This window comes from Moschus berezovskii, chromosome 10 (genome assembly GCF_049115385.1).
Source record: "Moschus berezovskii isolate FMDL1 chromosome 10, NW_MosBer_1.0, whole genome shotgun sequence".
In the NCBI taxonomy this organism is placed as follows: domain Eukaryota; kingdom Metazoa; phylum Chordata; class Mammalia; order Artiodactyla; family Moschidae; genus Moschus; species Moschus berezovskii.
Genome location: NC_142469.1, coordinates 24347080 through 24369087, shown reverse-complemented (window position 1 = coordinate 24369087; position 22008 = coordinate 24347080). Strand labels below are relative to the sequence as shown.

Genomic DNA, 22008 nt, shown 5'->3' with positions numbered 1-22008 from the left:
ATTTCCAAGGGAAATGTAAAATGGCAAAACCACTCTGAAAAATTCTTCAGTAGAATCTTAGAACATTCAACCTACATCTACTCTGTGACATACCAATTCTATTCCTAGATGTTTATTTCCCCACCACCACCTCTAAAAAGGAAAGAAACAACATGTTCACAAAAACACTTATGCAAGAATGTCCAGAGCAGCCTTGTACAAAATAAACAAAAACTAAAAACAATGATGGTCATTTGTTCGTCAACAAGGAAAGGGATAAACTGTGAAATATTCATACAATGGAAATGCTACTCAGTAATAAGGAATAAACCCCTGATACAAGTAACATTATAAATGAATCTCAAAACTATCCTGCTGAGCTAAAGAAGGCAAACAAAAGAAAATATACAGCACTGACTTGTTTATATGAAGCCCAAAACTGTGTGCAGCTAATCTGTGCTAAAAGCAATTAGAAAGTGGCTAAGTTTGGTGTAGGGAGAAGGGATTGGCAGAGAGAAGGCAGGAAGGAGCTTCCTGAAACCACGAAAATTTTTCAGTCTTATTTTACATAGTGGTTATGTAGACACATAAGACTGTCAAATCTATACAACTGAACACTAATATCTTTACACATGTATTTAAATGTACATAATTCACATCACCATAAAACAAAATATTTCTCAGCTTAACTATTCAAGGAAAAGAATGATTTGCCAAAGCAATGTTTCTCAAATTCAAAATCAAAATACACTTTAGGCAGAATAAACAGTTTGATGATTAAACGTCCTTTATGGCTGAAAAAGTAGCTATCATGGATGAGTGTTTACAGAATGATGATTCTGAGCTAGAAGGAGGGTGATCAAACACTTCGTCTGCCTCAGATGCCCATCCCAGTGTAGACCTTATGTCACAGCTTAATAGTGGCCACTTCACTCTCTTTCGAACTGTGGTGCTAGAGAAGACTCTTTAGAAGTCCCTTGGACAGCAAGGAGACCAAACCAGTCAATACTAATGGAAATCAACTCTGAATATTCATTTTGAAGGACCGATGCTGAATCTGAAGCTCCAATACTTTGGCCACCTGATGTGAAGAGCTGACTCATTGGAAAAGACCCTGATGCTGGGAAAGACTGAAGGCAGGAGAAGAAGGGGACGACAGAGGATAAGATGGTTGGATGGCATCACCGACTCAATGGACATGAGTTTGAGCAAGCTCCAGGAGATGGTAAAGGACAGGGAAGCCTGGTGTGCTGCAGTCCATGGGGTCACAAAGAGTCGGACATGACTGAGTGACTGAACAACAATTTCACTTTCAAAGGAATCCTAATTTAAATGAAGACCTATAAACATACTTTGGCTAAAAGGGCATTTATTATTTAGTACAATGAGTTCATTCACCTTTTTATTCAACTCACATCCACTTAACATCTACTGTGTAGCCAAACATAATCCCTGCATTCTTGCTACCACTTCATATTGCTTGTTTCCAAAATTAAGATTTAAATAGCTAGAGGATTTCCCCTAAAGTTAACTAAAAATATATAGATGAGAACCAACTAAGTATAGAAGAAATCAGAATTTTTTTCTAAAATGTAAATACAAATCAAGCTTATTAAAGAAAAATTCTAATTTTGAACTATGCCCAAAAAAATGCATAAAGATGTTTATAAGTATAAAATGAAGGAAACTTTTACCTGCTGCCCTGTAAAGTATTTTAGGTTCAAAAAATATACAAGGATTTTTATCCTCTATGCATGATAAAAGAAGTCCCTTGGCCTGGAAAGGGCTTCTGGGTACAACCACCTGCAAAAACAGATTATTTTTAAACACAATTTTAGTGAAAATGTCTCCCAGTAAACTCATTTATAAGCATCAAAATTTAAATAACCAATTGTTACCAATATAGAAATCTTGTAATTTTAGACTAATTACCATTAATCATAAAATTCACATATTGTCCAAAACAATCCCATTTGTTCCACAAATATTTATCATATGCCCACCATATTCTGGCAATTAAGATACTGTTATTTTCTCAAGGAGCTAAACTTGCATAAAATTAAAACATAAAAGGAAACCACAAAGAGCCCTCACCAAAACAAAAGAGTAAAGTTGTCGATATCTTCCTGTATTGACCTCTCAAGTCTTTTCTGCTAACATTCTACTGCTGCTTTCAAAGGTACACAAGGTTCTTCTCCAGATTTAACATGCTAAATAAAATCTCTTTTCCCATGATAAATCTGGCCTTCACTTCTTAAGTGGAAAAATAATCCACTGAATTTTATGATCGAGGTAATATAACATGTAATTATTGCAAAAGTTCCTGGTGGGTCAGACAGTAAAGAATCTGCCTGCAATGCAGGAGACCCGGGTTCAATCCCTGGGTCAGGAAGATCCCCTGGAGAAGGGAATGGCAACCCACTCCAGTATTCTTGCCTGGAAAACTCCATGGACAAAGGAGCCTGGTAGGGTACAGATCATGGGGTCAGAAGAGTCAGACACAACTAACACTTTCACTTCTTTTTTTCACTTCACTGCAAAACTAAAAAGAAAGTGTGGACCTGGCACACTTCCAGCTGGAGAAAGGGCTCAGGACCTTCTTGAGAATGAGGTTGATAATGAGGAAAGTGATAGTAAAGGCAGCAGGTGGCAAGTGTGCTAACTGGGCTGAACTCACTATGTGGATTAACTCACCTACTATTAATGGCAATTCCGTGAAGTAGCAGTTATTGTTTTCCCCAACTGAGAAACTAAATGGGGTGAAAGCAGGGACCCAGTAACTTGCCCAAGGACATGTCACCTGCTGCAGCAGAGACTTTCACCTGTTCTCACCCATCAGGTTCTGAACTTCTGCACCACTGTGGCTCAGATCACAAGCTGCTGTCCAGTTTAATCATACAACTAAGTGTTACACAGGAGGAGTTACCATCAAAATATACCTGAATTTATCACAAAGACTCAAATAAGATTGCTTGAAGGAAACTGTGTTTGACTTTCAAAATCATTTTTACACAGTTTTAGTAAAGGATTTTTATTTAAAAAATAAAATAGCACAAATCTCACTATTTTCTGAAAATAAACTGCTAAATAAATAGTTCATTGTAACACACCATATCTTTATCTTACGTCCTGTTTTAGTTTTTCTTCATGTGCCTTCTTCATGTTTATTTTTAGCCTTTTGTACTATATGTATGTTCTCATTTAGGATAAAAGAAAAGAAAAAATGTGGAGGGGAGCGAGGTCTTAAAAATACAGACATTAAACGTGAATTGATCTCAAGCACAAAAATAACTGTTGACTGAAATGTTTCTACCCAAGCTACCACTTGCAGCTTATATTGAAAAATTATGCAAACCATTACTTAACCACAAAATTTTACAACTTTGATCTGGTTGAAAAAATAATAAAACATACACAGACATCCACAAATGACTCCTGTTATCGAAAAAGAGTTATAAAGCCCTGGGGAGACATATCTATGAGTTTCTATAATGACTCAATAGAAAGCTTTTCAGAAAATAAAAAAGAAAATATTATTAAAAATTAGGACATAAAATAAGCAAAAATATATATTTTTTTTAATCAAAAGACCTAAGATTATTGTGGAAGGCTATAAAAGAGAGAGGCTGCAAAATTAACTGCTTGAGTAAGTATTACCTTACCTTGGACTAGAAAACACACCAAAGTAACAATGTCTTCTGTCACTGTATTTAAAAAGTAAGAAACAGACTAAAAGCCAAAGTTTTACTCCTCTGACTGTGAGGTAAATATGGTCTAAGCAGTAGATTTATTAAATTATGCTGAATCAACTGTTAAGTGAGAAAGCTCCATTAGAAAGAAACAGAGCTTTACACACTGCTATACTTTTTTGCCAGCAAGAACTTATTGTATAGTACATGGAACTCTGTTCAATGTTATATAGCAGCATGGATGGGAGGGGAGTTTGGGATAGAATTGATAAATGTATATGTAGAGCTGAGTCCCTTTGCCATTCACCTGAAACTATCAAAATATTGTTAATTGGCTGCACCCTAATACAAAATAAAAAGTTTTTCTTAAGAAAACAGATAACCATTAAGAATCTGGTGTATAGCACAGTAAACTCTACTCAATTCTCTGCAATGCTCTATATATGGGAAAAGAATCTAAAAAAAAGAGTAGATCTATGTATATGTGTAACATTTACTTTGCTGTACACCTGAAACTAATAACATTGTAAATCACCTATACTCCAATAAAAATATTTTAAAAACACAAAAGAAAGAAAGAAACAGAGCTTTCTGCTCAAATGGAATTTGCAAGTCTGGCCTTCCTATTGAACAAATTCATCAAAACGTGCCAAAGATTGATAGGAATGTATATCTTACTTTGTCATTTTGATTTTTCATGTCTTGGTAAAATATGCTATTTTGATAAATAATATGATTTTTATTGCGAAAAAATAGAAAGAGAGCTTTGAAAGAGATGGAAGATAAACTATGTTCTTGGTCTGATTATTTGAAGTGAATGAAATTAACATCAGGGTCAAGGCAGTGTCACTTCAAGAAGAACAGTTTATAAACCTGGGCTGGGTGCTTAATCTAAAAGAAATAAAAGCTCTCTTTCTTAAAAACAATTAAATTCACATAAATTCCAAAAATTCTGATTGCTTTTCTCTAGATAAGCATATTAGTTAATACTAACAGAATGAACCAAAATGGAAACATCAAATGGAGAGCAAACAAAGTACGTCAGTGAGACTACCTTGATTCCTGGGCAGTGGGCAAAGAAAGCTTCAGGACTCTGGGAATGATAGAGAGCCCCGTGGCCGACACAGCCCCAAGGGGACCGGATGGTGAGGCTTCCACAATTAAAAAGGTCCCCAGACCGGTAGCGATACTTGGCAGCTTCATTAACAATCTGAAGGGAAAAGAGAGAAGGGACATCTCATGATGAGTCCTTTTACTCCCATCCATTTTCTTAAGCCATTTTATCTAATCTTTAAATATATGCCCATAACAAAATAGCTCACAGGTAACAAAAAGTTCTTAAGATAGGGGGCGGGAGACTGGAGGTAAAAGTTCCAAACTTCATGGACTTGCCATAGAGATGCTCCATTAGGGCAAAATGCAATTTTCTCACCTGATCAAAAGCAGGGAAAATATAATCTGCAAACTGAATTTCTGCTATGGCGGTAGCACCAGTGACTGCGATTCCAATTCCAAATCCAACGATTCCTTGTTCACACAGTGGGGTATTAAAAACTCTATCTTTACCTACAAAAGACAAGAAAGGCACCTTCATATGACCAATGAGAGTAATGTGATGCATGATAAAACGGAAAATTCACAGAGTTAAGAACCGTGAGGTAGAGGAAACAAGCAACACGTGAATGAAACAGTGAAGAAACAGTACAATGGTTGGTTTCAATGTAAATATAGTAATTATATTAACTAAGTAACCTAAATGTCCTAAATTAAAAGAAAGATTGTCACACTAGGATAAAAGAAAGTAAAACTCAGCTACTTAAAAAAATAAATGTGAGGAAAAGGAAAAAAAATACACACACACAATGAAAAACCGAAACCAAAAGAAGTTGATGTCGCTACATTAAAAGCAAACAGAGTAGACTTTAAGGGACAAGATATCACCAGAGATAAAGAGGGAAAATTCATACTGTTAAAGGAGTCAATTCATAAGGATGACATAATTCTAAATTTATACTCATATAAGTGACGCACATGCTCAGTCTCTGAGTCATGTCTAACTCTTTTCAACCCCATGGACTGTATGTAGCCCACCAGGCTCCTCTGTCCATGGGATCTTCCCGGCAAGAATACTAGAGTGGGATGCTACTTCCTCCTCCAGGAGATCTTCCTAATCCAGGTTTCAAACCCTCATCTCCTGCTTGGCAGGCAGATTCTTTACTACTGAGCCACCTGGGAAGTCCCATATAACAACACAAACTGCAAATAAATAGAAAAAATTAACAGAATTAAATGGATAATTAGATAAAATCCCCAATACAATGGGAGACTTTCATGTACAAGTCTCACTGGCAGAAAAAGCACATCAAAATAAATAAGTAAAAACAATTGAATATTTGAACATGGTTAACAAACATAACTGACATAGAGCACCCAAGAGCTAAGAATACAAATTCTTTTCAAGTAAACACAGAATACAGACACCAATTGAGCACAAACTGAGCTATATATTCAATCAACAACATCCAAAAGATTAAAGTCATACAGAGTATAATCTCAGACCATGATGGAATTAAGCTAGAAGCCAATAGCAAATTTTTTAAAAGATATATGCATCTGTACCCTCATGTTCACTGCTATAATATTTACAATAGCCAAGATATGGAAGTAATGTGAGGGCCCATTGATTGATGAATGGATAAAGAAGATGTGACACATATAGATAAATAGATAGATAGATATGGATACACACACACAATGGAATATTTCTCGGCCATAACAAAGAATGAAATCTTGCCATTTTTGGATGGACCTAGAGGGTATTTTGCTATGTAAAATATGTCAGACAGAGAAAGAAAAACACTGTGTGATTTTATTCATATGTATAATCTGGAGGGAAAAAAAAGAAACAAAAACCTAGGCTCATAAGTACAGGGAACAGGCTGGTGGTTGCCAGAAGTAGGGGTGAGGGTTAATAAGACTGAGTGAAGGTGGTCAAAAGTTACAAACTTCCAGTTACAAAATAAATAAGTCATGTAATGTACAGCCTTTTCAAACTGCTCATGGGATTCTGAAGGCAAGAATGTGGAAGTGGTTTGCCATTCCCTTCTCCAGTGGACCATGTTTTGTCAGAACTCTCTGCCATGACCCGTCCATCTTGGGTGGTCCTACAAAGCATGGCTCAGTTTCATTGAGTTAGATAAGGCTGTGATCCACGTGATCACTTTGGTGAGCTTTCTGTGATTGATGCCTTTGAACGGTGGTGTTGGAGAAGACTCTTGAGAGTCCCTTGGACAGCAAGGAGATCAAATCAGTCAATCCTAAAGGAAAATAATCCTGAATATTCATTGGAAGGACTGATGATGAAGCTGAAGTTCCAATACTTTGGGCCACCTGATGCAAAGAACTGACTCATTAGAAAAGATCCTGATGCTGGGAAAGATTGAAGGCAAGAGGAGAAGGGGATGACAGAGGACAATGCCTCAAAAAAAATGTTAAGCCTAAAAAAAGCATTAAATACATGGCTAAATATCCCATGTCCCAGAGAAAAAATTATAATGGAAACCAAAAAATATTTTGAACTGAATGATAATGAAAAAACTATGCATTAGTACTTATTGAAGAAGGAAATGGCCACCCACTCCAGTACTCTTGCCTGGAAAATCCCATGGACGGAGGGGCATGGTAGGCTACAGCCCATGGGGTCGCAAAGGGTCGGACACGACTGAGCAACTTCACATTCACTTTCACTCAGTACTTATTGAAATTGCAGTCTCGGTCATGGCAGAATAGCTTTCTTCACACTAACACTCCCACATCAAATGATTACAAACATGGAGAGAATATAACCAACAACTACTTAAAGGCACAGGAGAACTAAAAAGCAGGCCTGAACAGACTTGACCCTTGAAGGATAGGAAGCTCGGGCGGGACGGGCTCCCCTGGGAGACCTGCCCAAGCTATATGACTTGAAACAGCTAAGACGAAGACACACAGACTCAGTACTATTTTTTTTTAATATTTATTTATTTATTTGGCTGTGCCAGGTCTTAGTTGCGGCACGTAAGATCTTTGATCTGCATTTCAGCATGCAGGCTCTTAGTTGCAGTATGTGGGATCTAGTTCCATGACCGGGGATGAGCCCTGGCCCCCTGCATTGGGAGCTCTGGTTTCTATTAATCTGCAGGATACATTATCTGCATCATACAACTCAACTGTCACCTGAAATTTCACCACCTCTTGGCCACTATCAGGACTTTGTGAAAAATTCTCATTTCAGAGAGCTAGTCAGGCATAAGCAATGGCCTAGCCAACAATCTAGCCAGGGGACCAAAAGTCTGGTGACTGATCAGGATTCATGTTTCATGTCCATAACCCAAGGATACCCATTCTGCTTGATGCACAGAACTCACTTTCAGTTCAATTATTCCTTTGACAGTGAAACACATAGAGGGGAAGTGTTGGGAAACACCCAGTAGATACATCCTACAGTTTGTACTCTCAAAGCAGCTGCAGGAACTTACAGCATGATTCATACTCACTGGGACCTGGGACTATCTACTAAAATCGTGATCTCCATCCTTCATCAGTTCTCCATCTGACTGCAAGTAGCTAGATAACTGCTGAAGAGCCAGGCTTCCATTGACCAAGTACAATTCATTAATTGAAAATGAACACAGATTCCAGCTGCCAAGTGCAGGATCCTGAACCCTGAAATACTTGAAGCACCATCATCAGATGAACAGGTTTCCTACCTATTCTCTGCTGCTTCAAGCGCCCGGATTCAGGTATTTTTCATCTCAGTTAGTATAGCCCTTGTTACTGCTAGACGGCAAAAGTTGAGTTTCCTACAGCTTTTACTTCAAAATGGTTTGAGGAAACTGTTTAATAACTCTCTCCAACAATTTCCTATGATCTAACAGAAACTGCTTCAACAAGAACTAAGTATTAAAAATCTGTTTTGAAAAGAAAAACATAATTTTTTTAAAAATCTGTTTCTATTATCTCCCAAAGAGGTCATGATGGAGGGTAAGAGCATTAATAAAATGCACAGTACTGGTAACTTCTTTAGAGTGCAATTAACCTAACATAACGGAGAAGGCAATGGCAAGCCACTCCAGTACTCTTGCCTAGAAAATCCCATGGACGGAGGAGGCTGGTAGGCTGCAGTCCATGGTGTCGCTACGAGTCAGACATGACTGAGCGACTTCACTTTCACTTTTCACTTTCACACATTGGAGAAGGCAATGGCAACCCACTCCAGCGTTCTTGCCTGGAGAATCCCAGGGACGGGGGAGCCTGGTGGGCTGCTGTCTATGGGGTCGCACAGAGTCGGACACAACTGAAGCGACTTAGCAGCAGCAGCAGAAGCAACCTAACATAAAGTTCAAACACGCCATATTTCCACGGGTGAATTAATGCATACATGGATTGCACGCTCAGTCAAGCCTGTTCTGGGTTTAAGTACTGTCACCACAAATTACTACACTTTCTAAGTCTCAGTTCCATTATCTGCAACAAATCTCTCACAATACTGAAAAGATTAAAACAATTCATGCTGCTGCTACTGCTGAGTCACTTCTGTCGTTTCCGACTCTGTGTGACCCCTTAGACGGAAGCCCAACAGGCTCCCCCGTCCCTGGGATTCTCCAGGCAAGAACACTGGAACGGGTTGCCATTTCCTTCTCCAAAACAATGCATACACTTGTTCAAATGTTTATAAAGTACCTAATATTGTCTAGGTGGTTTCGCTGGTGGCTCAGAGGTTAAAGCGTCTGCCTGAAATGCAGGAGACCCGGGTTCGATCCCTGGGTCGGGAAGATGCCCTGGAGAAGGAAATGGCAATGCACTCCAGTATTCTTGCCTGGAGAATCCCATGGAGGGAGGAGCCTGGTAGGCTACAGTCCATGGGGTCGCAAAGGGTTGGACACGACTGAGTGACTTCACTTTTACTTTTCAATATTGTCTAGACTCTATTCTTGATGCAGAGGACACAGCAGCAAACAAAACCAAAAAAAAAAAGAAAAATGCTATCCTCATGGAACTTACTAGTCAGGAGAAACAGACAATAAAAACAAAATAAATGACAAAGGACTTCCATGGTAGTCCGGTGGTTAAGAATCCACCTGCCAATGCAAGGGACACGGGTTCAATTCCTGATCCAGGAAGATTCCACATGCCGTGGGGCAGCTAGGCTCGTGTACCACAACTACTCAGCCTTCATTTTCTAGAGCCTGTGCTCCACAAGAAAAGCCACCGCAATGAGACACCCCTGCACTGCAACTAGAGAGTAGCCCACAACTCATGCAACAAGAGAGCCCATGTGCAGCAACAAAGACCCAGCACAGGCAGAAATAAATAAATGTAATTAACCAAAATAAATAAATGCGTAAAATATATGGTGTATGAGAGAATGACAAGAGCTAGAGAGAACAGTAAGGTAGGGAGCATTTAGGGGAAAGGACGTGGGACTCCAGTGGTCTTAGCCAAGAAGATCAGGGAGGCACCACTGCCTGATGACATTTCAAGGAAGAGCTGAAGAAAGTGAGGAAATGTACCGTGCATACATCCCAGGGCATAAGTGTTCTGGACAGAGGGATCAGTGAGTGCAAAGGTCCTGGGGTATGAACATGTTCAGCATATTAGAGGCAAGTTATCAAGTCCAGAAGGCCTGGTGTGGAGTAAGAGAAACTGTGGGAAGACATGAAGGGGATGGGCTGGGGAGGCGGGAGAGGTCAGACAGGGCCTTGGGCGGGGGGGAGGGGCAGTGGTCACAGTAAACATTCTGACTTTACCTGTGAGAATGAGTCAGTAAGCATGTGAGCAAGATGGGAAGTCATGGAGCAAAGTCACCCCATCCTCCAAGTCGCACTCCAGCAGGAGCCCTCTGGCTGGTCCTTGGTGACCAGCCTGTACCTAGGCAAATATGGACCCGGCAAGACTGATAACAGGAGGCTGCAATCACCCCAGCAAGAGATGATGACACAGAAGAGCAGCAAAGGTGAGAGCATTCAGATAGACAGTCTAAAGATAGTGTCAGAAGGATTTACTGAGGAAATGGACATGAAGCCTGAGTCAGAGAAGTGCACAGGATGATTTAGAGACTTTTTGACTCGGGCAGCCAGAAGGCAGTTACCATCGCGCAAGGAAGGGAAAATTATGAGGCAGGTGGAGGTGAGAGATCAGCAGTCCCGCTGTGGAGATGTTACGGCTGAGCTGTGCCTTCAGACACAGAGGGAAAACCGTTCATTGGACTGTTAGGTGTATGAGTTGGAAGTCTTCAGCATGAAGATTAAAAAACATGAGACTGGATGAGACTCCCAAGTACATTTAAATGGGTACATGGAGAGGAGAAACCCAGTGCTAAAAAGATAAGGTGTGAGGACTTCCCTGATGGTCCAGTGGCTAAGAATTCACCTTGCAATGCAAGGGACACAGGTTTGATCCCTGGTCGGGAAGCTAAGATCCCACATGCCCACGTACAGCAGTACTGAAGTCCAAGTACTCGAGAGCCTGAGCACCACAACTAGAGAGTCCACGCGCCACAACTAGAGAGTCCATGCGCCACAATGAAAGATCCCGCATGACGCAACAAAGGTCCCAGGTGCCTCAACTGAAAGCCGACAAAGCCAATCAATTCATTCATTTTTAAAAGGCAAGATGTGAAAAATAATTAGCAACCTTGGAAAGGACGAAACAGCCAGAATTTGGAGGCAAACTAGCAGAACGTGCTGGCCTAGAAGTCAGATGAAGTGATCCTAAGAGACTACAGTGACCCGAGCCACGTGCTGTCAACTGAAGAGTAAAAGAGATTGCCAACAGGAATTGGCTGTATGGCTCAGGAAACTCAAAAAGGGGCTCTATATTAACCTAGAGGGGTGGGATGGGGAGGGGGATGGGAGGGAGGTTCAAAAGGAAGGGGATGTATGTATACCTATGGCTGATTCAGGTTGAAGTTTGACAGAAAACAGCAAAATTCTGTAAAGCAATTACCCTTCAATAAAAAATAAATTAATTTAAAAAAAAGAAAAGTGAGATGAGGGCTGACCATTTTCTAACTGGTGACCTGGATATAACAGTGTCTGCCAGGTGGGAGGAAGGGAGAAAACAAAGGCCTAATTCAAGAGGGATGGGAGAATAGAAATTGGAGACAAGGAATAATAACAATTTTACCTGGAGAAATTCTACAGTAAAGGAAAGAAGAGAAAGGGAGCAACACACTAGCTGGAGAAGAATATGGAATCAGTAGCGGGGTTATTTTAAGATGGAAGAAACAGAAGGATATTTGCAGGCTGGTAGACGGGGTGGAAACTGATGATTGAGAAAACTAACGAAATGGAGAGAAGGACGAACGAGCGGAACCATGTGCTTGAGACAGTGACAGAGGAAGAAGGGGTCTGGTGTGGAGAGTGATCGGAACCCTTATGTTCACTCAGAGGGAAAGCATGTGTGGGCACTGATGCTGGAACACGGAGAGATGCAGTGGAGAGTTTGCCGAAGTTCTCTGTTCGCTCCATCTATCTTAGTAAAATGTGAATTAGACTATTAGCTAAGAGAAGGATGGGGAAGCCTGGTGGGCTACAGTCCACGGGGTCTCAAAGACACAACTGAGCAACTAACACACACACACACACACGGATGGGGGAGGCAGTGTATTTTTTTTGTCACACTGTGGCATGCAGGATCTTAGTTCCCAGACCATGGATCAAACCTGTGCCCCCGTGGTGGAAGTGTGGAATCCTAACCACTGGACCACTAGGGAATTCTGGGGAGGCAGTGTTGAGAAAAGAGCATATGAAATAGTCATACGGGAACATGTAGCCTGGGTGGGCCCTGAAGGTGACCAGTATTGAGCTGAAAGTGAGTTCACTTGACAAGATGTTATGTTTTGCTCCAACAATATTCAGATCAGGATTGAGGATATAGACAATGATGGATTTAACCAGCACTGAATTTTGCCAAGCAAATCGTGGCATGGAATTTAAAGTGGGTATAAAGGGAAGAAAGGTCATCAGGGGAGGTGAGAGTCAGTGATAGGGTGGCAGGATTCATGAATTTCAAAGATCAAGACAGTCAAAGGATTGTTAGGGTGGAGGCATGAGAGGCAGTGAGCTGGGGAGGTTCGAGGTGGAGGTCAGATTTGAGAAGGTTTCAAATTGAGAGGATGGAGGGACTAGGAATGACAGTCTGGGGTAGGACCGTAAGAGTGAAAAGCTAAGGTAGGATGGAACACAAGATCCCTAGAGCAAAGGACAAAAAATTAAGAAGAGCATGCATGTGGATACTGGCAGGAGTGCTGGTGAGGCTGGCGGTGAGCCATGCTAGGAACAGACAGGACTGGCTTGGGGTCAGCAGGCAACAAGGAAGGACAGCATTAGTACTTGCTGCTGCTGCTGCTGCTAAGTCACTTCAATCGTGTCCGACTCTGTGTGACCCCATAGACGGAAGCCCACCAGGCTCCCCCGTCCCTGGGATTCTCCAGGCAAGAACACTAGAGTGGGTTGCCATCTCCTTCTCCAATGTGTGAAAGTGAAAAGTGAAAGTGAAGTCGCTCAGTTGTGTCCGACCCTTAGCGACCGCACGGACTGCAGCCTACCAGGCTCCTCCATCCATGGGATTTTCTAGGCAATAGTACTGGAGTGGCTTGCCATTGCCTTCTCCGTAGCACTTGCTATTCAATACATTACTGAATTATTTATTGCAAACATTCAATAAATGTTTATTTTGAAAGACTAAATTACATAATAAGAGCTAGGCTTCTTTGGATTTAGAATTCAACTCTAGGGACTTCCCTGATAGTCCAGTGGTTAAAACTTCACCTTTCAATGCAGAGGATATGGGTTCAATCCCTGATCAGGAAACTAAGAACCCACATGCTTTGAGGCCAAAACACCAAAACATAAGATAGAAACAATATTGTAACAAATTCAATGAAGACTTTAAAAACAGTTCACATTAAAAAAAAGAAATCTTAACAAAAGAAAAAAAAGCAATCAAATCTATATGAATGTATCTTCACTTTCTGAAATAACCAAACTCAACATTTTGCTATTTGGAACCAGACTTCTAGAATTCAGTACATTTAAGTAGTGATTATATATATGCATTAAGGATGTGATTACATAATCTCACAGAGACCACAGACTTTAGGTCAGGTGGTACAAAAATTGGATATTCCTGAAACACATGACAATTTAACCAGTGATAAACAAAAACTAAGATAAGCTGCAATTCCTATGGCAGCTAAAGGCTATAAGGACAAATCTATTTCTGAGGCTCCAAGATCATTGTGTTAGGGGAAGCACACTGATTGAAACCACCCACCCTGGCCATGCACCACAGTAACCATTTGCATGAGTTGTTTTACGACAGGAGGTCCTGGTAAGGAACTAATAATCCACCACCAACAGGAAGAGCTCAGGAAAGGTCAAAAGGAGACACCACATGTCCGACCACCTCCCAGAATCCTTCTCTCTGGAATCCATCTTGGTTGAACAAGGTGTGCACCACCAGGAAGGACTCTGAGTCAGAATGATTGGCCAAAGACAACCCGGAAACTAATGCCACCACCATAAAACCCGAGACTGCGAGCCACGAGCCACGTGGCAGAGCTGTTCTCCTGGGTTCCCTTACCCTCCTGCTCTCCACCCAGGTGCCCTTTCCCAATAAAATCTCTTGCTTTGTCAGCACATGTGTATCCTCAGACAATTCATTTCCGAGTGTTAGACAAGAGCCCACTTTCGGGCCCTGGAAGGGGTCCCCCTTCCTGCAACAGTTGTAAGAGGGAAGATACAAAGTACTGCAAACAGGGCGCAACCGACCACGTGCAGAATTGTGGCTGAGATGAGCTACCCCGCGCCCAGGGTTAGGGCGGTGGCCGAGAGGAGCTGTACCACGTTCAGGAGGCGGTGGCTGCTTGGGCACCGGAGGGCCGAGAGGAGCTGATCTACATTCAAAGCAGGAGGCGCGGCCTTGAGGAGATACCCCTCGTCCAAGGTAAGGTACAGCGGCTGCGCCTTGCTGGAGCAGCTGGGAAGAGCTACTCCACGACCAAGTGGAATATAAGAATCCAGTGTTCTGGGGAGGAAGGAACAAGATGGCGGAGGGATAAGATGGCAAGACCACTTTCTCCCCCACAAATTCATCAAAAGAACATTTGAACGCGGAGTAAAGTCCACAAAACAACTTCTGAATACTGGCAGAGGACATCAGGCTCCCAGAAAAGCAGCCCATTGTCTTCTAAAGGAGAGAGAAGAAATCCAGCTCCACCCACCAGAACACCGACACATGCTTCCCTAACCAGGGAACCCGGACAAGTCACCCGTCCAACCCGACTCACAGCGAAGAAACTACGTAATAAAGAGAACTCCACAAACTGCAAGAAGAGGGAAAGGCCACCCCAAGCAAAGCAATATAAGCAAGATGAAGAGGCAGAGAAATACCCAGCAAGTAAAGGAACAAGATAATTGCCCACCAACACAAACAAAAGAACAAGATATAGGGAATTTACCTGATAAAGAATTTCAAATTTTGATGGTGAAAATGATTCAAAATCTTGAAAGCAAAATGGAGTTACAGATAAATAACCTGGAGAAGAGGATTGAGAAGATGGAAGAAAGATTTAATAAGGACTTAGAAGAAATAAAAAAGAGTCAATATACAATGAATAATGCAATAGATGAGATCAGAAACACTCTGGAGGGAACAAACAGTAGAATAACAGAGGCAGAAGACAGGATAAGCGAACTAGAAGATAGAATTGTAGAAATAAATGAAACAGAGAGGAAAAAAGAAAAACGAATTAAAAGAAATGAGGTCAATATTAGAGACCTCTGGGACAATGTTAAACGCTCCAACATTCGAATCATAGGAGTCCCAGAAGAAGAAGACAAAAAGAAAGACCATGAGAGAATACTTGAGGAGATAATAGTTGAAAACTTCCCTAAAATGGGGAAAGAAATAATCACCCAAGTCCAAGAAACCCAGAGAGTCCCCAACAGGATAAACCCAAGGCGAAATACTCCAAGACACATATTAATCAAATTAACAAAGATCAAACACAAAGAACAAATATTAAAAGCAGCAAGGGAAAAGCAGCAAATAACACATAAGGGGATTCCCGTAAGGATAACAGCTGATCTTTCAACAGAAACTCTTCAGGCCAGAAGGGAGTGGCAAGACATACTTAAAGTGATGAAAGAAAATACCCTACAGCCCAGATTACTATACCCAGCAAGGATCTCATTCAAATATGAAGGAGAAATCAAAAGCTTTACAGACAAGCAAAAGCTGAGGGAATTCAGCATCACCAAACCAGCTCTCCAACAAATGCTAAAGGATCTTCTCTAGACAGGATACACAGAAAGAGTGTATAAACTTGAACCCAAAGCAATAAAGAAAATGGCTACGGGATCATACTTATCAATAGTTACCTTAAACGTAAATGGGTTGAAATTTTCAAAAAGGCTAGGAAACAATTCTCATAGCCATCAATAGTTCAGTGTTGAGTTCATGAATAGTTTTTAAAGTTTGGGACAAACTGTAGTATTTGCTATTTGAAGTACTATTTGTAATTGGCATATTACGATGTAACATTGGTCTTCATTTCCATCTTAAAACGCCTAAAAATGCCTAACAGGTTTTTAGATTTGTGAATTTTAGTTGAAATGTATTTTACAATGTTACTAAACCTGCAGAAATATTGAAATATTTCAGAGAACTTATTCACTGTACATTTAATTTATTTTATTTATAAAAGTTATGAACTGTAGAAAGTTTTACTTGTTGGGTCAAATGCTTGTTGCTTCAAATGCTTGTTGCATTTGAAGTGCTAGTTACAAGAAAATCAAATACCTTCAATGTATAAATGCTGTTGAGTTTTTAAAGGACTCTGGAGTATAAGTAAGTTTGTTTAAAGAAATTTAGTCTGTTCAACTTGAAAAAAATAAATAAATAAAATTGGAAACAAAAAAAAAACAAACTACTGCAATCAAACTCAATTAATGTTTACTTTGGTGGTTAGTGGTTGTGAGTTCACATGAAGGCAAGAAGTATGCCTACTCTGAAAGTTTTTCAATGACCTACAGCCTTGGACTGAGTCAGAAAAGAATAAATAATATCTGAACTACTTCTTACTGAACTTAAGATAACTGAGTAAGATTAACATTTCAGGTAAACTTACGGTTACTGATAATACAGTAACAAGAATAGAAGATGTTCACTTGCAGCAACATGGTTGGAACTAGAGGTTATCATACTAAGCGAGGGAAGTCAGAAAGAGAAAGACAAATACCATATGATACCACTTATATGTGGAATCTAAAATGCAACACAAATGAACTTACCTATGAAACAGAAACAGACTCACAGACACAGAAAATAGACTTGTTTCTGGGGTTGGGGGGGTGGGGAGCGGGTAGGAACGGATTGGGAGTTTGGGATTAGCAGATGCAAACTATTATATATAGGATGGATAAAACAAGGTCCTACTGTATAGCAGAGGGAACTATAGTCAATATCCTATGATAAACCATAATGGAAAAGAATACATATATATATATATATGTATAACTAAATCACTTTGCAGTACACCAGAAACTAATGCAACATTGTAAATCAACTATACTTCAACATACCAAAAACATAAATTTTAAAAAGTGAAAAAAGATATTCATACAGCATACCATTTTCTTACATTCTGCTACCTTTGCTTAAGTTTTAGGCTAGTATCTTTCTGTAACTCCATGATCCCCCGAGTCAATGAAAATGTGAAGAATGCATAAGTGTAGATGGTTGACCATTTAAATAAATGACTTCAACTTCTCATTTGTTGAAGATTAAGTATAAAGTCATACCACCACTTTCTAATTTTTTTTTTTTCATAAAGGGAATGTGATTAAGAAGTTGGACATTCCTGGCAGCATACTCTCTGTTGAAGTTCAGTTCAGTTCAGTTCAGTAGCTCAGTCGTGTCCAACTCTCCGCGACCCCATGAATCACAGCACGCCAGGCCTCCCTGTCCATCACCAACTCCCGGAGTTCACTCAAACTCATGTCCACAGAGTCGGTGATGCCATCCAGCCATCTCATTCTCTGTCGTCCCCTTCTCCTCTCGCCCCCAACCTTTCCCAGCATCAGAGTCTTTTCCAGTGAGTCAACTCGTCGCATGAGGTGGCCAAAGTATTGCAGTTTCAGCTTCAGCATCAGTCCTTCCAATGAACACCCAGGATCGATCTCCCTTAGAATGGACTGGTTGGATCTCCTTGCAGTTCAAGGGACTCTCAAGAGTCTTCTCCAACACCACAGTTCAAAAGCATCAATTCTTCGGCGATCAGCTTTCTTCACAGTCCAACTCTCACATCCATACATGACCACGGGAAAAACCATAGCCTTGACTAGACGGACCTTGGTTGGCAAAGTAATGTCTCTGCTTTTTAATATACTATCAAGGTTGGTCATAACTTTCCTTCCAAGGAGTAACCGTCTTTTAATTTCATGGCTGCAATCAGCATCTGCAGTGATTTTGGAGCCCAAAAAAATAAAGTCTGACACTGTTTCCACTGTTTTTCCATCTATTTCCCATGAAGTGACGGGGCCAGATGCCATGATCATTGTTTTCCGAATGTTATCATCCACTAAATGACGCCAAACATCAAAGCAACAGCAGCTGACTTCTCTGTCCAAAGAATCACAAATGGGCAAATCAAGTCCACCAGTGAACCCCGTTCCCTGTGACAACATCTCTGCCACAAGCAAAGGCCAGAAACAGTGAGAAGAGTGCAAAGAAACGACAATTAGGAAAAAGAAGTAGTCGTGGTTTAAGGTGAGAACCAATTACCTCCTGGTAGGTTAAAAAAACTGAAGACCTCAGTGTCTTCAGAACCCATAGCTAGTACTGAATTAGTTTTTCTTGTGAATAAAGTGGTCCTGTAAGCTATTAAACCTACCCAGGGTAAAAATTAAATATTTTCCAATAAAATTTTCTGAAAAAGCTGAACCCCGGAAGCAAGGAGGACTGAGGCAGAAGCATCAGGTAACAGAAAGTCTCCTGAGTCTGAAAAGCCAGCGGTACCAGAGAGAAGCAGAAGGATTTGTCCTTTTAGGAGATACAGCACATGAACAAAGAGTGGCAGCAAGAGGCAACACTTCCGATGTAGACGACAACCAGCCTTTGGAGGAGCCTGGTCATTCACAGCTCAGGGGGATAAACCCACACTGGTTTTGAATTTTTGTCATGATTCATCTCTGCAAGGAATTAACAATGTAAACTGGCAAAGAAACACTCATCCAGTGTGACTGGCAGGGCCTGAGATGGAAAATAAGGGAGGCCAGACCCTGGAGAACAGCTCACTAACAGCTGAGCTTCTGAGTGATGTACCCTTCACCTTGGCCCCACATGTGTGCCATGCAGGGCACATCAGGGACTTTCCCAAACACTTACTCTCCTACGATGTCAGAAACCTTACCAAGGTTTTGGTATGATTTCACTCTCGAAAACTCAGTACTCTATGGTTCGTAATCATTATGTCTGTGTGTACCTTAACAAATTTTAAAACAAAAGTTTGCCGATTTTATTTCACTTGTCTGATGTTTTTTGTAAAGGCCCTTAAAGGTCATCAGAAAGCAAAGATCGTGAAGCAAATAATAATATATTATTCATTTCTCTATTTTTTTAGAATAAAGTATATTTATATAAAAATTAAACCTAAGATCTACTCCCTTTTCCCCTAGTAATAAATACAAAGATTAATTTATCAAGGTTTTTTGAAAGGAGATTTTGTCAACCAGTCTCTCAAAATATAGCACCGCACATTTATCTTGGAAAAACTGTGAAAAAGAACTGAGACTTTTTTTAGCACAACTCTGAAATATCTACTCAGAGTGTGACTTCTCTGGTTTGGAGGAAAACTTAATGTTATCCCCTTTCTCCTTTTACTGTGCTTATGAATGAATTCAGACCAAAAAAAAAAAAAGTTGCCAGTTAGCTTAATTTCTTCCTTCTTAATTTAGACATTGATGTGGAAATTTACAACTTTTCCTAGAAAGCAATAGTAGTTTGATGAGACAAGAATGCTGTATGAAGAATGCTCTGGATACTGTTTCTTTTGAATGACAGATTCTCCTTAAGCCCATGGCAGTCTTCTCCACCTTGATGGAGACCCAGGTTCCTGTCTATTTTTCACTACTTCATGGTTTGCTCTCTCACCAGCTTTACAAGAACATCCCCTGCTTCTGCTTCAGTTGGCATTTTCTCTCCTTACCTCTTGTATTTACAGTTTATAAAGAGACACACATTTCCTTCCAACCTCTCTGCCTCCCAGAGAAAAGAAGCTTATGATATGTATTATTGCTGATAAAGCCCTTATTTAGACATTTGTTGGCCACAATACAGAAGGAAATGTTTAACTGCCAGAAAAACTACAGCTGATTCATTTCCAGCTAAAGTGCAGGCAAAACACCTAGATAGGGCTTTTAATTTGTGAGTATCTATTGTCTATTTTGACTAAAACAGAAAAGTGCCATTGGTCCATAAACTATAAAGGGAAGAGATAAATTGTGATAGAGTATTTTCTATGCCATGGAAAATTTAAATCATATTTGTTCTGATGAGTGCCAAAACAATTTATTGATTCTGTGCCAAATCTTAAATATATTTTTCACGAAGATAGAGTGCCATAGCAAAACTAAACACTGTGCACAAAAGCACATGAATTCAGTCTTAATGTGGCATGCATGTTTGTTTAATAAATGTGGCATAGTCTTGATAAACTGTTACATGATTAAGAGTTAAATGTACATTTCTATTGACAAAAATATGCTTTATTTACAAATAATGGTACCATAAGGTGAATGACTAAATTAGATCTTTACATAATTTTCATAAAACATCAGAGTAGGAAATCTAACTTATTATAAGACAAATGTGAACATTTTATAGTAGTTTTTGTGAAAACATTTTTTTCAATATTCATGTAAATATACTTTAACACCAAATGTAAGCATGTTATCCATTTGCCTAATATGTATTAAATTTTGTCTGAAGTACTCACACATTTCATTTATATGTATGTCTATCATGTTATAACTATGCTTATAAGTATTTTAATTTGTCTATAAAAAATATTTAAATAAACATGAATTTTAAAAAGCTGAAAAAAAAATTCTGTAAAAACAGCTATAAAACTGCCTATCTCTAAGTAAACAGTATTTCCTCAGGACACAAATCTGAATAGGTCAGACTATCCTTCCAGAAAAAAAGATCAACTTCATCAGCGAAATAGCTCAAGTCCCAAATTCCTTGAATAGAAAGATAAATAAGGACATAAATATCTGTGACTCAGATACAAAATAAACCACAGGAAATAAATGTCATTATACATATTCAATACAATGTTAATGGGACAAGGGGTAGGGAGACACAGGAAATATATTTCAGTCATTTTTATCACAACAGACTTCTTGGTGGCTCAGTGGTAAAGAATCCGCTTGCAAATGAAGGAGACTTGAGTTCGATCCCTGGGTCAGGAAGGTCCCCTGGAGAAGGAAATGGCAACCCAATCCAGTATTCTTGCCTGGAAAAATCCCATGGACAAAGGAATCTGGCAGGCTATAGTCCATGGGGTTGCAAAAGAGGTGGACACAACTGAGTACCTAATGACAAGAAATTTTAGACACACACTCTTTGGAATATGCTGTGGTTTCACAGTTTAAAGTTTGCTGATGAAGAATTTAATCAAGATGAAAGGCATTTGTTTGTGGGTCAAATAAAGTAAAAATACAAAGTTTATCCAGATCACTTCTGCCTCTTTAAAATAAGAGAGAAAAGAAGAGAATGTTGCATTCATTAGATAAACAGGCTAGAGAGACATTTAAGAGGATAAATATGCAAATAAATTTTTCTAAACATACTAAGCAAGATGAGCATACAAGTTATCATCCAAACGGAAAAATCTGTCTGGGAATGTTCGGATACCAAAGATAATTAACAGATATTAATTGAGCAACAGTCCTAACCTGAGTAGTCCCAGGAACACGGGACTGTCCTTGGTAAACCAAAACTTATTATTAGAGTAAGGAATATTATGGAAACTTAGGCTTCCCTGGTGGCCCAGATGGTAAAGAATCTGCCTGCAATGAGGGAGACCTGGGTTTGATCCCCAGGTTGGGAAGATTCCCTGGAGAAGGGAATGGCAACCCACTCCAGTATTCTTGCCTGGAGAATTCCATGGACAGAGGAGCCTGGAGAGCTACAGTTCAGGGGGTTGCAAAGAATTGGCTACAACTGAACAACTAATATACACAAGTGGAAACTTATAGGGGAAATATAAACCAAGTACTCACCTGAG

General features: G+C 39.9%; 1 protein-coding gene across 2 annotated transcripts in view; it reads right to left on the bottom strand.

Moving 5' to 3' along the window:
* Nucleotides 1-22008, bottom strand: part of BCKDHB (branched chain keto acid dehydrogenase E1 subunit beta) — a 276836-nt gene that overhangs the window by 206633 nt on the left and 48195 nt on the right. For both annotated transcript variants that reach the window (XM_055432952.2, XM_055432953.2), the window contains exons 4-6: nucleotides 5101-5234; nucleotides 4723-4878; nucleotides 1674-1782 (exon numbers count right to left, since the gene is read on the bottom strand). In XM_055432952.2, coding sequence (XP_055288927.1) covers nucleotides 1674-1782; nucleotides 4723-4878; nucleotides 5101-5234 — 399 coding nt within the window. The remainder of the gene's footprint in view (nucleotides 1-1673; nucleotides 1783-4722; nucleotides 4879-5100; nucleotides 5235-22008) is intronic.